Source organism: Osmerus eperlanus, chromosome 3, assembly GCF_963692335.1.
Source record: "Osmerus eperlanus chromosome 3, fOsmEpe2.1, whole genome shotgun sequence".
Taxonomy (NCBI): domain Eukaryota; kingdom Metazoa; phylum Chordata; class Actinopteri; order Osmeriformes; family Osmeridae; genus Osmerus; species Osmerus eperlanus.
Window position 1 is genome coordinate 19,297,213 of NC_085020.1, and position 14,634 is coordinate 19,311,846.

Sequence of the window (14,634 nt, forward strand, 5' to 3'; positions counted from 1 at the left end):
AGTACCATGCTGGCTGTAGTCTGTTATACACAGTACCAAGCTTCCTATATTCTGTTATACACAGTACCAAGCTGCCTATATTCTGTTATACACAGTACCGTGCTGGCTGTAGTCTGTTATATACAGTACCATGCTGGCTGTAGTCTGTTATATACAGTACCATGCTGGCTGTAGTCTGTTATACACAGTACCAAGCTGCCTATATTCTGCTATACACAGTACCAAGCTGCCTATATTCTGTTATACACAGTACCAAGCTGCCTATATTCTGTTATACACAGTACCAAACTGCCTATATTCTGTTATACACAGTACCAAGCTGCCTATATTATGTTATACACAGTACCAAGCTGCCTATATTCTGTTATACACAGCACCAAGCTGCCTATATCCTGTTATACACAGTACCAAGCTGCCTATAGTCTGCTATACACAGTAGTAAGCTGCCTATATTCTGTTATACACAGTACCAAGCTGCCTATATTCTGTTATACACAGTACCAAGCTGCCTATATTCTGTTTTACACAGTACCAAGCTGCCTATATTCTGTTATACACAGTACCATGAAACATCCCTGTGTGTACCTGACCCTCCCCAGAGGAGGAGAAACACGAGAGACCTCAGAACAAGGGACGCCCTCCACTCAAAAGAAAATGGCCACTGGGAGGCTTTTAGTGTCTACAAAAGGCAACGCTGCCATCAGAAGGAACGCTAAGCCCACACCCAGAGACTAGCACGGCCCGAAAGCTTAGAAGAGAGAATAACACACCGGAGAAAACCATTTGTCACATCTTGAATCTGCGGGCAGTCGGACCGTTTTCTCAGGGGAAAATGTTTCTGTTTTTCAACTCTCCACCTCTGCAGTAGCTCAGAGTACAACCTTCTCCTGCGGAACCTGATTTATGCACACTTTTGTCTAATCTCTAAAACTTCACTCCAAAGCCAGGCTGTAGCCTACATCGGCACTCTATGGATGCATCTGGTTGATGTGGAGGTGGGTGGGAAGGCCTACTGGCCTATGTATTGTGTTATGTAATGTTATTACACAGGCATAGCTAGCTTACGCCTTGAATGCTTACACAGTCAACACCAGACATGATGCCTACTGGGACTTTGATGAGAAATCACCACCACATAACAAACCAAGGCAATCATCAATAACTAAACCATTCACCACAACGTGCACTGTACTTCCTACAGTTTAAGTGCACTATTTGCATGTCCCTTTTGCGTCTGTTAAAGGAACAAAATGCATTTTAATGCCTAATGTTTTCCCTGTCATATCGTTTTATACAACCAAGCCATGATCCATAACACACGCAAGTGATGCAAGTCGCTCTGCAGAGGCGAACAAGTCCGGGCATACCTCATATTCCCTTCCCTCTCTTTCTACCAGGCAACAGCATCCTCACAACAGGATGTGATGTAGCACAGGCTACGCCGCTTGATCATCCAGTTTGAGATCGAGAAGAGCTCTCTGCTAACAGTGACACACTACTGACTACACACTACCTCATCAAACGCCACCCAAATAGGTTATTAATCAGTGTCGTACGGATAACCCATCATCACTGTATAAAACGGACATAACGGTGTGGCACGTTATGCGGAATCATTGCGTTCCCACCAAGTAGAGCACATGCAGATGTCGGTCATAGGACCTAAGTATGAAAGAGGGGCTAACTTGGTGAGATGAAAGGCTTCTTTGATTGTCTTGGCGGATTGATAAACTGTCGTTTTGTTAAATAAAACATGAGAAATCTAGGAAACTCGGGGACAGTTTTTAAGCATTAGCCTAGAAGCATCGCAAATCCTGGGGTATAATTGTCACCTAAAGTCTGGGAGAAAAATATGTTTGTGCCAGTTTCCGCCTATTTTGCTACACAGTTTTCAGTGTTTGATGCAGTATCCAAACGAAAGCCCACCAACCTTGTATACTTGTCCATAGGTGCCATTGCCGACCACTTCCACTAGTTCGAAAATCCCAGCCGGGTCCTAAATAAAAAGTAACACATTATACGGTAAAACAAATTGTGATTGATTGTGTGATTATTAATACAGCATGGTCTCCATTCTATGGGGCAGATGCACATGATTTTTCTTAAATGTGTATTGCAAACAAAGAGTAAATGACATTTTTTCTGAATGTGTATCTATAACAAGAACTGGCACGTTTGGTCAATGCTTTTGTAGGTGTTTAGGAGTGATCGCGTAAAAGACCACTGATAAATTAGGAAAGCAATGATGCACTCATTGAATGCTCGTTCAATAACATGCACTCACCCGCAAAGATGCGAGGTCTATGTCCACAAGGCTTTTAGCAGGAGAATCGTTCGCCATTTTTCAAGAATAAATAGAAATCGCAAAGTATATTTTATCTCCGTCAAGATGATTGTTAACTTGCAACGCCGTATCTCATCGTTGAGTTGTTTTTCTTATTCCTTGGTTAAACAATTTCGGTCCTAAGCGGGTTTTTCTTTGTACTTCCCGACGCCGTTGTCTAACCGACGCGGTTACTCCATATTGAGCTACCGCGACTGGCAGTTCTAGCTGCTGTCTCTAGTCTCTCCGCCCTGCCTTCCTGCCTGCTCCCCCCCCCCCCCCCTCGCTCGCTCTCTCTCTCTCTCTCTCTCTCTCTCTCTCTCTCTCTCTCTCTCTCTCGCTCTCTCTCTCTCTCTCTCTCTCTCTCTCTCTCCCTCGCGCTCTCACTCCACTATAGCTAGCATCTCTAACACAGGAAGCTGAATCTGGAAGGTCCTGTGTGAGTGTATGAGAGAGAGAGAGAAAGAGAGAGAGAGAGTCTGCAGGGGCAATGGAGGGTAAACATAATGTGATAAAGGCCTCCCCCATCTTTAACAGTGGAAATGTATCCACATAATCCCACATCATGATCTACTCCTGTCCACAATGTATTAGCATACCTCCCATAGGTTGAGCCATTCTGCTGTCATTTGATAAAGCCTGTAGTAGGCCAATCTCAAATATCATTAGAGGGCCTCAATAGACTGACTAACTAATTCATTTCCCTCTGACTTTTTCACACCACTTTCTGACTTTTTCTCGTGCTTCCTCTCCTAACACAGTAAGACTGTGTTACTAACACCCCCCCTCTCACACTCCCTCTCCCCTTGCTTCTCTTCCCTAACTTTTTCTCTCTCTTTCCACCTCTATCCCCCTCCTCCCACTTCTTCCTAGGTGTGTAAAATAAGGCCTTTTTTATGGTTCTTATCAGCCTTTTTACAATGACAGTTAACTGAACTTTATATTTATTTAAGAACTGCTGTTAAGCATAGAGAATCTACCCAACTAGAAAACCTGTCATTAAAATAGGTTGTTACACACATCATGCTAAGGGGTAATTAGAGCATGTGAAATGGAAGCAGTGATATAAATATTTCACCAGCGCTGTCAACTCTGGGATTGTTGTGGGGTTGGTCCGTTAAATCCCATCCTCGGTGATGCTAGGTCTACCTGCCATTCCAGACTGGGCGCTCAGGGTAGTCTGACTAGGGTTAAAGGAGACAGAGTTACAATGCTCAGCGTCAGCCTGAGGGGACAAGGAGACAAGGACACGTTCATGTGTGACACGTTCAGCAAAAAAAAAATTCTATGAGTTCTAGAACACTTAAGAGTGTTCTAATACTATGTTTACCCAAGTCCTGTCTTGAACTTTTGTGAACTAAATGAACTTGTTATATCATAGGCTAGTCTGGTTTAGCCTGGTCTAGTGTGTTCTAATATGGTCTGGTCTATCCTGGTCTAACCTAGTCTAATCTGGTTTTGTCAGGTCTAATCTGGTCTAATTGGATATCTTCTGATCTAGTCTGGTCTAATCTGATGTCTTCAAGTCGAACCTAGCCTAGTCTGTCTTTGTCTGCCCTAATCTGGCCTAGTTTGGTCTAATCTGGCCTATTATAATCTTGTCTGGTTTAATCTAGTGTGGCCTGGTCTAGTCTGTCCGCAGGTTTTTTTTAAAGATCCTGTAAAGTGGAATTAAAAACGAGTTTCAAGGTCACCACACCACAGAATAATGTATTATTAACTACCCATCCAAACTCGAATGAAAAAAAACACCGACAAGTATGTTAAATTAGGCTTTGAAATCGTAAGAAAATCAGCAGTCTTCTCTGTTTGAGACTGGGGGGGGCGTGTCGCCTGAAGGAGCTGAAGCTCGGCCCCCTCGCTGGAAGGCGCCGCCTCTCTCAAGTAAGCTACCTACGACCCAGATAATGGACGCTACGTGAAGCCGAACAAAACAGTATAGAATTAGAATGTATTTGTTCAATGAGTGAAACATACAGTACAGATGCATATAAATGAAATATTCCCCTGAGCTGTAACACAGGAGTAAATATTTACAGCAGAGACAGCAGACAGTGAGCTCTCCAACTACTTCTAGCACATTAGCTAGGTTACCGTTTCACCAAAATACCATCATTCTACACAGAGTATCCTAATATCAAGTTAGCGGTTTGCACTAATTATAGCAGAGATACCTCTGGAAAAGGTATCTATTATAATTATAACAAGCACACAGAACTGAGTGATGAACTGCTGGCGGCGGTGGATGGTCCAGGTGCGATCGGAGGATGAACGGCCGGGGGGGCGATGCTCGGTACGGTTCCGTGCTGCAAGAGAAGCCGTGTGTTGGTGAACCCCGTCTGTATCTGGTCCATGTTAAAACTGTCCGCCGTGAAATGGTCAGTGGCGCAGAGGCGGCTGTTGGAATTTATCCGAAGCTTTCCATGAGCGTGGGTCTTCACAAAATCTATCCACCTATTTTTCCTTTCATTATCAACAGGGAACTTAAATGGCGTTGCAGCGCAGCTGGAGTTCTTGCATCCAGGGAAGATGCAGTTGCGGGTGGTGGGAGACATCCTGAAGCTAGCTAGCTAGCTGATGTAAGCTACAATAACAGTACAGCAGGAGGAGCCATTCAGTGATCTGACGTAAATGGGGCGAAATGACGTAGATAGGACATTTTTTGGCTCCGCCCATTAAAACCTGATCTGAAAACGGAAGAGAAACTGTTCTTCGGTCTAACTCCACATTTCAGTGCGACAAAGTTTTAGCGCTTTGCACATGCTTTCAGGAACTCATTTCACACGTATATAATGTACTTAGAAGCAAAACATGGAATTTACTTTACATGATCTTTAAGTGACATGGGTAACCCCAACCCTAGTCATTCAGACCTGAGAGACCCATACAATGTGAGCCGTTGTCATAGTTCCTGAGGCTGAGAGAAACATCTCACGGTAGATTATTAACAGCAAAAAGGAGGGGGGCTGTGTGTAGGTGTCAGTTTGTTTGGTGAGTGGGTGTGTGTACATGGTGTGTGTGTGTGTGTGTGTGTGTATCTGAGCATATGAGGGAGAGACAGTCTTTTATTCCATTTGGCCTCCAGTCACAGAATAGTTCTGCACAAAACAACAATAAGAACTGTCAACATTTCCACCCAAAGCTTCAGTTGACTATCAGAATGTTCTCAAGCATTCCTTGCCCACTATTTTCCTAATTTATCTCCACAAAACAAATGCTTCCATTAGGGCAGTAATCTTAATATATATTGGGGAGGACACATCCCCCATTCAAATCTGGTCAAAATGTCCCCCCCAATATATTGATATAAAAATATAAAAAAAACATAAATGTGCTACGCTACGACAGGCAACCACGCACGCTGTCCGAAATTATCATAAAAAATGTAATCATATTCTAACTATATAACTAAACATAACAAGTTTTCAGTTGGGGACCCTCAGCCTCCCCTGCAGATTTCGTGCCCCTCAATGTTGACTCCATGGCTACGGACTTGGCTTCCATTCTAAACAAACTTAAACATGCTGTTCATAGATACTGTATTTATGTTATTACAATAGTCTGGAAGAACATTTTTCATAGTTTGTTTTGCTCACTATTCCAACTCTAGTAAACTCCTAGTAATCACCAGTGCTGCTACAGGGATACTGTAGATAAACAAAAAATAATTAACTTTGTGTAATTCTGTAGGAGATAAGTGAAGTGTGTGTGTGTATGTATGAGTGTGTGTGCATGTGTGAGTGTGTTTTAAATGTAATTGTGTGTGTGTGTGAGAGAGAGAGATAGGTGTGTGTGAGCACTGGTCTGCCCCAGCAACAGTGAACCCCCCCCCCCCCCCCCCCCTTGCCCTCAAGTGAGTCAACAGCAGCGGTCTATCAGGTCTGACCAGTGCCAAGCAGGGAAAATAAGCCTGGGAAAAGCTGTCTGTGTTTGTGTGCCCCCATTGGTGCATGTGCCTACACATCACAGCGGCTTCAACACAAATGAATATATTTCAAACTCTACTGTTCAAAATATCTGCAACGTAATAGTAACCACACAGCCAGGATGTGTGTTAGGAATGTAATGAGCACACACACACACACACACACACTTCCTCTTCTAGCCTCAAAAGGAAGTTTGAAAAAGAATGAATTTGCATACAAAGGTAAGATGGAAAAACATTCAGAACCTATCCATTCACCAGAGTTCCTGGCACACACACACACAATCACACACACAATCACACACATTATCACAAACACACACACAATCACACACACAGATACACACGCTCACACAGGAGGAAGAGCAGAAAAAGAGATGTTAGGTACGTATCACACTGACAGCCACTCATTCTCCAGGTTAGCTGGGATGATACTCAAATGATACAATGCAAATACTCCTCTTCCCTCTGTGGTGAATCAGGTGAAACTCAGACTTGTTGACATGGAGGGTTCATGTCGTGGTCCACACCAGTTTGTGTGAAGAGCAACCACGTGCATGTCTGTGCCCATTCATGTGGGTATTTGCATTTGAGTGTGTGTATGTTTGCATGTGCCTGCATGTGCATGTCTATTAGTGCATGTGTGTGCTTAAGGGTATTTGTGTGTACATCACAAAACACAGGCTCATAATATAACAACTTCACATGGCATAGACCAGCTCAGAACCTGCTCCTCTTGTCTGTCACAAGTATGGACATGCACCGAAGGGAGCTTCACCGGGGTTCAGATACACACAACCCACAACATGACGATGTGACAAACACAGATTTGCACTGCTGCAATGTCATGTTGCTGATCGATAGTGATGATACATACATTGTGAGATGAGAAAAATGTGAGAAAAACATTCATGGGTGGAAAATCATCATGTCACCATGGACTACAGGCCAGACGGTTGGTCTGATATCGACGTGAGCTGGGCATGTAGGTGACCACTAAAGTCAGACTGGGGTGTGGTCTGTCTGTCTGTTGTTGTCTGTTTGAGAGAAAAAGGAGCTGTCTCTGAGAAATGCTCTCTCTATGAACCCTATGGCCCCAAAAGCACTGCCTGAGTTCCTGCCAACACAACACTGCCATCTTCTGGCCAATAATTCCCACTGTGTGAAGAAAAAACCCTGAATCAAAACATTCAACATATTTTTGCCCGGCAACAGACACAGTGTGTGGACTATATAAATTACCTCCAATGACAGAGACGTAGAGGAAAAAAGGGAAAGAGAAAGTGTGTGTCACTTCCATCTGGATGACTCCACATAGGCATGGAATAACCCAAACATAAGGTCACAATTTTACCTTTGGGGTCCATGTCATCTTGTGTTTCATGGTTTCATCACCTTGGTCCCTTTCCTTGAACACTTTGAAGTAAACTTGCAGGAGCAATAGCAACAGGCATTTCATTTTGCTTGGTTATCTGGGTATAACAAGAGAAGAAGCCTTTTTAGCCTGTTTATAAATGTTTTCTGAATGTTGAAACAGGCATTCTGTAGGCTGTGTAGAAACTGTGACAAGTGATGAGCATACATCTGCATTTTCACAGAAAACACAAGAAACTGCTATAGACCAGGTTTGAATCCATGGAAGTATTGGAATATTCCGGGTCTCTGGTCTCTTCTCTCAACAAAGAAGGATGAGATCGAAGGAGTCTTCCTTCAGATCTTTACTTTCAGGGCCAGGAGTGGATGGAAGGAGGAATCAAGTAAACATCTACGAAGAGTTAACCTCGGACTGTGAGTCAGCCTGAACGCACTGCACTCCCAGCCACACAAGACTACGGGAGTTTGAAGTTGCATAACAAGCAGCCCTCAGTGTCTGCAGGCATCAAGGCTGGACAGAGACAAACATTTAATTCTCTCCATGACACACAAGGAGTGAAGACATGTTATAAAACAGAAGTTTGAGTGGAGCTGGCCAAGGCAGTGAGTTTGGTGAGATAGGGTCCATATTTTATCACTAAGGGAGGATAAAGAGATAATATTAGAACCAGAGTTAAGGACCATGGATGATCTATATAGTTCAAAAGTAGGCCTGGTTTGTGTCTGGAGTACATTTACGTTCAGTCATTTAGCAGACGCTCTTATCCAGAGCGACTTACAGTAAGTACAGGGACATTCCCCCGAGGCAAGTAGGGTGAAGTGCCTTGCCCAAGGACACAACGTCAGTTGGCATGACCGGGAATCGAATTGGCAACCTTCGGATTACTAGCCCGATTCCCTCACCGCTCAGCCAACAGACTCCCTGTTATGTTGTGGAGTATGGATGGGGGGGGGGGGGGGGGGGGCTGAGGTGGGGGGAAACAGTGTTATCTGACCTGTCGTTGCTCTGGGGATCCACTTTCACAACTCAAACTTCTACATTTGACCGACCAGTTTGGAGGGCCCTGATAAACAGAGCGTCCTCCGGGACATTGGCCCTTTTTGAATCCTCTAACAGCACAAAACCCAAAACACATTGAACAGGTCCAAAACAGAAGACAGTCAGCATTTCAGGATTTTGCTGTTAATTTAATAATGTACTTATAATTATTATAATCATATTTTTTTTTACAATTTAGAATATGACTTTATTTTACAAGATGGTCCATCCTCATTTAACATGGAGTAAAACACAAGATCATATTTCACACAGCCTGTTAGTTTGTGGTGTATCTCTATAACCTCTAGCCACATGGTAGGCTATAAGGTATTCAGCTGTGAAATTCAAGTAAGAGGTCTTTGTCATATCTGAAAGATGCACAACCACCCACTGAATTTCTGCCCTCTTCTAGTAGAAGTAAACTACAAATCCCATAACTAGCGGTAGCTTTATCTAAAAACTACATTTCCCTTGTCTGTGTAGTTCCGTGATGCGATTGAAGGTTCTAGGTACTCAGGGTAGATGTGACTGAAGATTTAATATTATAACATAAAAGACAACTAATTGAAGAAAAATGCGCTGGTTTGAAGGTTCTATTCCAGCTGCCATCGCCGCTGCCAAACACCAGAGCCTTGTTTTCGTCGTCGTTATAACAGGTAACAGCTGTAATAATAGGTCGCTCGCTAGTTTGACATCGTCGTCAAGCGTAGAATTTCTTGCTGCTGGCTACTGTAGTTAGACTATACAGTAGATCAGCAAGCTAACCAGTTGAATGATTCGTAGAAAATGTAGTCTACGCTAGCTGAGCTAAGTGCACTGTCACTAGCTATCACCGGCTATTGTGAAGCAAATGAGCTGTCATTGTCAAGAAAACATGACATATCACAAGCGAATAGGAATGTCAGTTAATCAAGAGAAATGTGTGGGACTGACAAGCTACTAATGCTAGCTACCTAGCATAGCTTGTTAGCTAGCTGCTAGTTTGCTGTAATGGCAAGCTGTGACGCTGTTGACAGGTGACTAGCTTTTGATAGTTTTGGTAACAGTTTTGTTATAAATAATGAACTAGTAAGTTGCTGACATAACTTGATCATTTTACATTGACAACATAAGCAACATGCCAATTCATAATTTTGATGTGTGGTCAGTTTAAGGCCATATAATTTTGCGTAGCTGTTCCAGTAGCACTTGGTGGACGTCGTGAGTGACTCAACACTTCTGAAAAATTGTAAAAATATTTTCTTGACCCCCAGGCGACGATGAGCAGTCCACACAGATGATTTCCAGTTGGGAGGACGACAAAGTTGCCGATGCGTCCCTTAACACTTGTGTCGCAATTAAGGTGGATGCCAAGAGGTAGCCTAACTGCTTTTGACCTTAGTAACATTGCGAAAACGGTGAATTGAACAGTGCCACAGGACATGAACACATTCCTGACACGGTTTTCTCTTTTCTTACAGTGAGACATGTGTTCAGTTCTCCCAAATCTGTATCCTTTCATTACCACACGGGTGATCAATCACAATGTTGCTGCGGTTTCATTACTAACTTGCCTTGTTTGTTTTCCACTGGCTACTTCTTTGCTATTTTACTTACTAACAGTAAAGTACTGCATGTCGCTGTAGTTGATGTTGTCAACGAAATATGTGAAAGCTGCAATAGCATATTGTGAAAGACTGACAGAATGTGGATGGAATTCCTCCCACAACAAAAGTAGGCTCATCCGAAATAGGCGTATCTTTTTCTGCTTGTGGAGGCACCAATACAGGGTGTGAATCATTGTAGCGGTGTGCTGTAGGACTCCCTGAAGGCTGCCTCTGCTGACTTGACCTTAACCCAGCCCCTCGCACAGACCCAGTGGTGTGCATCCCCTCCAGCTTCTTCATCGGGGAGAACGGCATCCCCCTGGAGGTTATCGCCGGAAGCATTCCCGCCGAGGAGCTTAGGATGAGAATTGACAAAGTCAAAGAGGTAGCGAGCTTCCTGACTCTCAAACACGAGCCCCCGTTAGATGTAGCCGAGGTGTTAGGTTTCTGACGTCCTGTGTGTGGCAGATGCATGCCCAGCAGATCCGTGCAGAAGCGGTCGCCCCCCAGGCTGAGATGGGGCTCCCCATGGAAGCCCCACCCCCAGAGGAGCAGACCCCACCCCCGGTCACGGCACTCCCGCTGTCCTCCCCTGCTCCACAAGACCTCCAGCCCACCCAGACACCAGCCACAGAGTCCACAGCCACACCTTCGACATCTAAAGGTGACACTTAGGAATTGCTGGAGACCAGCTCTGTGTGAATCAACGGCATTCAGTGCTGTCGTATCGTCTGGATGGCAACATGGATGATGACGCGTTAAGCTTTGTCGCCTCTCCCACCCAGAATCCCTGTCCAGGCCTGTCGAGGAGGCTTCTGGTCATGTGACCCCCGGCGAGGACAGGAGCACCTCATCGGACGACGCCTCCGCCAGCTCTCAGCCCGACGAGGGCCTGGATGCCAAGGTGGAACGGTAGGGAAATCCACACACACACAACCACACACGTTTACATAATGCACACAGTAAGTCTACTTGCATACCGACTGACCAGTGTTCTCCTGCTTTTTCTTCTCTTCCGTGGATGACTTTCCCTGCCCAGGTTGACAAAGCAACTAGAGGAGAGGAGAGAGCAGAAGAAGAAAGTAGAGGAGGAGGTAAACCCTGACGTGGCTGAGCTGGTCAGGGCTGGACACGATGCTCTCTTCAGCTGCAGGCTGGGGGACATGTGCCTCGGTGTGGTGATGCAGTCTGGTGTGTGTGTGTGTGTGCCGTCTGTTCAGGGTGAGATCAAGAAGGAGATGGAGAGGAGGAAGCAGGGCAAGGAGGTACTGGACTTTAAGAAGAAGCAGGAGGACGACAAGACCAAGCGGATCCTGGATGAGAGGAACAAGGACAAGGCAGAGGAGAAGGCGGCCAGGGAGCGTGTCAAACAGCAGATTGCCCTGGTACTGAGCCTCTCTCTCTCATTTTCTCTCTTCCCCTGTCCTCTTCCTCCCTCTCTCTTCCGCTCTGTTTTTCTTCTATCGCCGTCGCTCTGTTTCTGTCTCGCTCTCTTTCTTTTTTCTCCTTTTCGTCGTCTTCTCTTCCTCCTCTCCGCCGTCCTGCAGTGAACGCGGGCACAGTAGAGGTCAGATCTCATGAAATCAGCTGAAGTAGAGCCTCAGGTCCCAGTCATGGTGCATTCACCACCAGAGGCTGGTTGATGGGTCACAGTGTCAACAGATACTCCACTGCCCCCTACGGACTGGCATGTAAAACTGCAGTCCACAGAGGATTCCGTCCATAGTTGAATACAAATGAATTAGAGATGGCTACATAAGTTCTTTATTCATCCTTTAGGGGAAATTACAGAATTGATCCTGAGCTGAGGAATAAAACCAGATCAGATGACCTAGGAGGAGTGAGGTGTGTGACGTGAGGCTTGTGTGACCCCCCCCCCCCCCCCCCTCAGGACCGTGCGGACCGGGCGGCCCGCTACGCTCAGAACCATGAGGAGCTGGAGACGGCTCGGCTGGCAGCCTTGCAGGCCAGGCAGGCGGAGCAGGAGGCCCGGAGAGAGACCCCGAACAGAGAGAGGAGGTACGGGGGCTGGAACTAGGCTTCACCATCAGGGCTTCCTTTTGTCTTCCTCCCGGATTCATATCGTGAATTGAATTGGAGGCTTACTTCATGGATCGTGGAGATTTTCTGTGTTCTGGTGTGTGGTTGATTTGTGTGTGTGTGTGTGTGTGTTTGTGATGTGTGTTTTCCCCCCCAGCACCAGGATACAGTTCCGTCTCCCAGACGGTTCCTCCTTCACCAACCAGTTCCCCTCAGAGAGCAGGCTGCAGGAGGCACGACAGTTTGCAGCTCAGGTCAGTCTCTCGCTCTCTCTCTTCTTTTCTCTCTCTGTCTCTCTCTCTCTCTGTCTAACACTCTCTCTCTCTCTCTCTCTCTCTCTCTCTCATGGTATAAGCCACTCTCTCTCTCTTTCTCTTGAGCAGTCTGTACTTTTACCAGACGCATTATAACAATAACATCATCGTCAAGACCATTGGGTCAGTCAACCCTACACAGTGTTACTGGTGATGAATATAATGCTAAGTCCATCGTATTTGTAGAAAGGTATCTTTATCAATCTGGCCAATCCTTGCATCAGTTACCGGCTAGTGTCATATTGATCTATAGATACAGTATACCACCTGAATAGAGAGACCATCAGCTTCCAGATAGCACGTTATCGCTAGACAGAAAGAGCCATACATTTGATCAGCTACCAAACGGTACATGTAATCTGTAGACGAGTGGCATCTCTACAGATCAACATGGCGTCCCTACGTCACCGTCACGTCGGCGCAGCTCACAACCATGGGTGTTTGTCACAGCCATGGGTGTTTGTCCTTTTCAGGAAGTAGGCAATCGCTACGGTAACTTCTCCCTGGCGACCATGTTTCCACGGAGGGAGTTCACCGGGGAGGACCTGGACAAGACCCTGCTGGAGCTGGAGCTGGCCCCCAGCGCCTCGGTTGTCCTGCTGCCTGTAAGCCTCACACACACGCCTGACACCTTCACACCCTGCTGGAGTCAGGGGGCTGGACACTACTTGGGGTCTACTCTATCTGATCATATGTCCCAAGACAATCAGGACAGTGACAATTGGCTCTTTTCCACAAAACTGTTTTGAATCGAAAGTCATTTCTTGATTTGTCTGTCTCTCTCCCTCCCTCTGCAGCAAACGGGGCGCCCGGCCCACTCGGTGGTGCAGTCGTCCGAGGGTGGTCTGTGGGCTCTGCTGGGCTCCATCCTCTATCCCCTGCTCGCCGTCTGGAGGTTCCTCACCGGCTTCCTGTTCAGCAGCCCGGGCCCCGCCCCCTCCCCTGCCCCCTCCCAGAGACCCGGAACTGCCCCCGCCTCGGGCTCCTCTGGTGGGGAACCAAAGAGGTGAGGGCCTGGGGTCCCAACCCCCACCACCTGCCCCTCATGACCTCCCTCACCCTGCCTCACCTCAGAGGAGAGCTCCATAGCTAGCCTGGCAGGGACTGCAGTTGCGGAATGTTCTGGAGTAGGGGGATTAGGGTGGCTTGATGATATGGGGAGTTTGTTGTTGCATAACAGTCAAATTGTTGTCATAATTGTCATATTCATGCCTCTCGCTAATACTATTCTTCTCTCTCTCTCTTTATGTTTCTATCTTTATCGCTCTCTCTGTCTCAGGGAATCCCTTCGCAAGCGCACAATGGAGAAGAGACCAGAGGACTTCAAGAAGGACGGTAAGATCCACAGACTTCGAACCCAGGAAGACAGCGAAGATGACAACAACACCTGGAACGGGAACTCCACCCAGCAGATGTAGCGCAATAACACTGGTTCTCTCTCTCTCTCTGTCTCTCTCTCTGAAACGGTTTGACTTTGTCGAGTGCGTGCAGTCGGTGTAACTGAAGATTATGCTGATTTTTAGGGCTATGTTTATTTGTTTACCGATTTTCTCCCTTTCCCGTCATCCAAGCTTGTTAAGTCCTCCTGCTTCTTCCTGCATGGGTAGATATAATCAAGGTAACCCAGCCCTCCATGGACTTGAACAGACCCTTCTCCCGTTCCCCCTCTCTTTGTGTTGAAACTACTAATTGCTTCAGACTCGCCTGACCAGGTGTCTGTGTGGGGGGTCAGCGCTGGCCAAGGAGCTTCTCTCCAGTCTGTTAACTTGTCTGACGGCTGCAGAGGAGCTTGGAGTGTTTTATTTAACTGTAACCCAGCTGGGTGAAGCTGGACGAGCCAGTGAGTGGCTGTAGCGAGGGGGGGTGTGCATAGATAAGTTTTCTACCCTGGCTGTGGGGCCACTGCTGGCAGAGACTGCCTTGGCAGTAGAATGTGTTTCTACTAGTTGAACATGAGCAACCACTGGAACTGCTCCTGTATGTAACAATGGCAAATGATGATGATGATGATAATGATAATAATAATAAAGATT

The 14,634-nt window shown here is 46.1% G+C and overlaps 2 protein-coding genes across 9 annotated transcripts in view; one reads left to right on the top strand and one right to left on the bottom strand.

Annotated features, from left to right (window-relative positions):
* The window catches only part of map4k4 (mitogen-activated protein kinase kinase kinase kinase 4), a 61,132-nt gene extending 58,511 nt beyond the window's left edge, over window positions 1–2,621 (bottom strand). For 3 of the 8 annotated variants that reach the window (XM_062457713.1, XM_062457712.1, XM_062457714.1), the window contains exons 1-2: window positions 2,285–2,618; window positions 1,931–1,996 (exon numbers count right to left, since the gene is read on the bottom strand). In XM_062457713.1, the coding sequence (XP_062313697.1) occupies window positions 1,931–1,996; window positions 2,285–2,341 (123 nt within the window). In that variant the 5' untranslated portion in view covers window positions 2,342–2,618. Of the gene's footprint in view, window positions 1–1,930; window positions 1,997–2,284 lie in introns of all 8 variants that reach the window. The other 5 variants (XM_062457715.1, XM_062457711.1, XM_062457706.1 and 2 more) reach the window with 4 other exon arrangements.
* Window positions 2,622–9,131: 6,510 nt separating this feature from the next.
* Window positions 9,132–14,632, top strand: ubxn4 (UBX domain protein 4). Its single transcript, XM_062457717.1, has 13 exons — window positions 9,132–9,317; window positions 9,915–10,017; window positions 10,122–10,150; window positions 10,514–10,632; window positions 10,716–10,911; window positions 11,033–11,159; window positions 11,287–11,341; window positions 11,468–11,632; window positions 12,139–12,266; window positions 12,445–12,541; window positions 13,075–13,206; window positions 13,399–13,607; window positions 13,881–14,632. The coding sequence occupies exons 1-13, from the start codon at window positions 9,236–9,238 to the stop codon at window positions 14,017–14,019; spliced, it is 1,581 nt and encodes a 526-aa protein (XP_062313701.1). The 5' UTR covers window positions 9,132–9,235; the 3' UTR covers window positions 14,020–14,632.
* The last annotated feature ends 2 nt before the right edge of the window (window positions 14,633–14,634 follow it).

Excerpts from the sequence above, each read along its gene's own strand:
- ubxn4 (XM_062457717.1), top strand. The coding sequence starts at position 9,236 with ATGCGCTGGTTTGAAGGTTCTATTCCAGCTGCCATCGCCGCTGCCAAA. Across the intron at positions 12,267-12,444 it reads ACCCCGAACAGAGAGAGGAG|CACCAGGATACAGTTCCGTC; the intron begins GTACGGGGGCTG and ends TTTCCCCCCCAG. Across the intron at positions 12,542-13,074 it reads CACGACAGTTTGCAGCTCAG|GAAGTAGGCAATCGCTACGG; the intron begins GTCAGTCTCTCG and ends TGTCCTTTTCAG.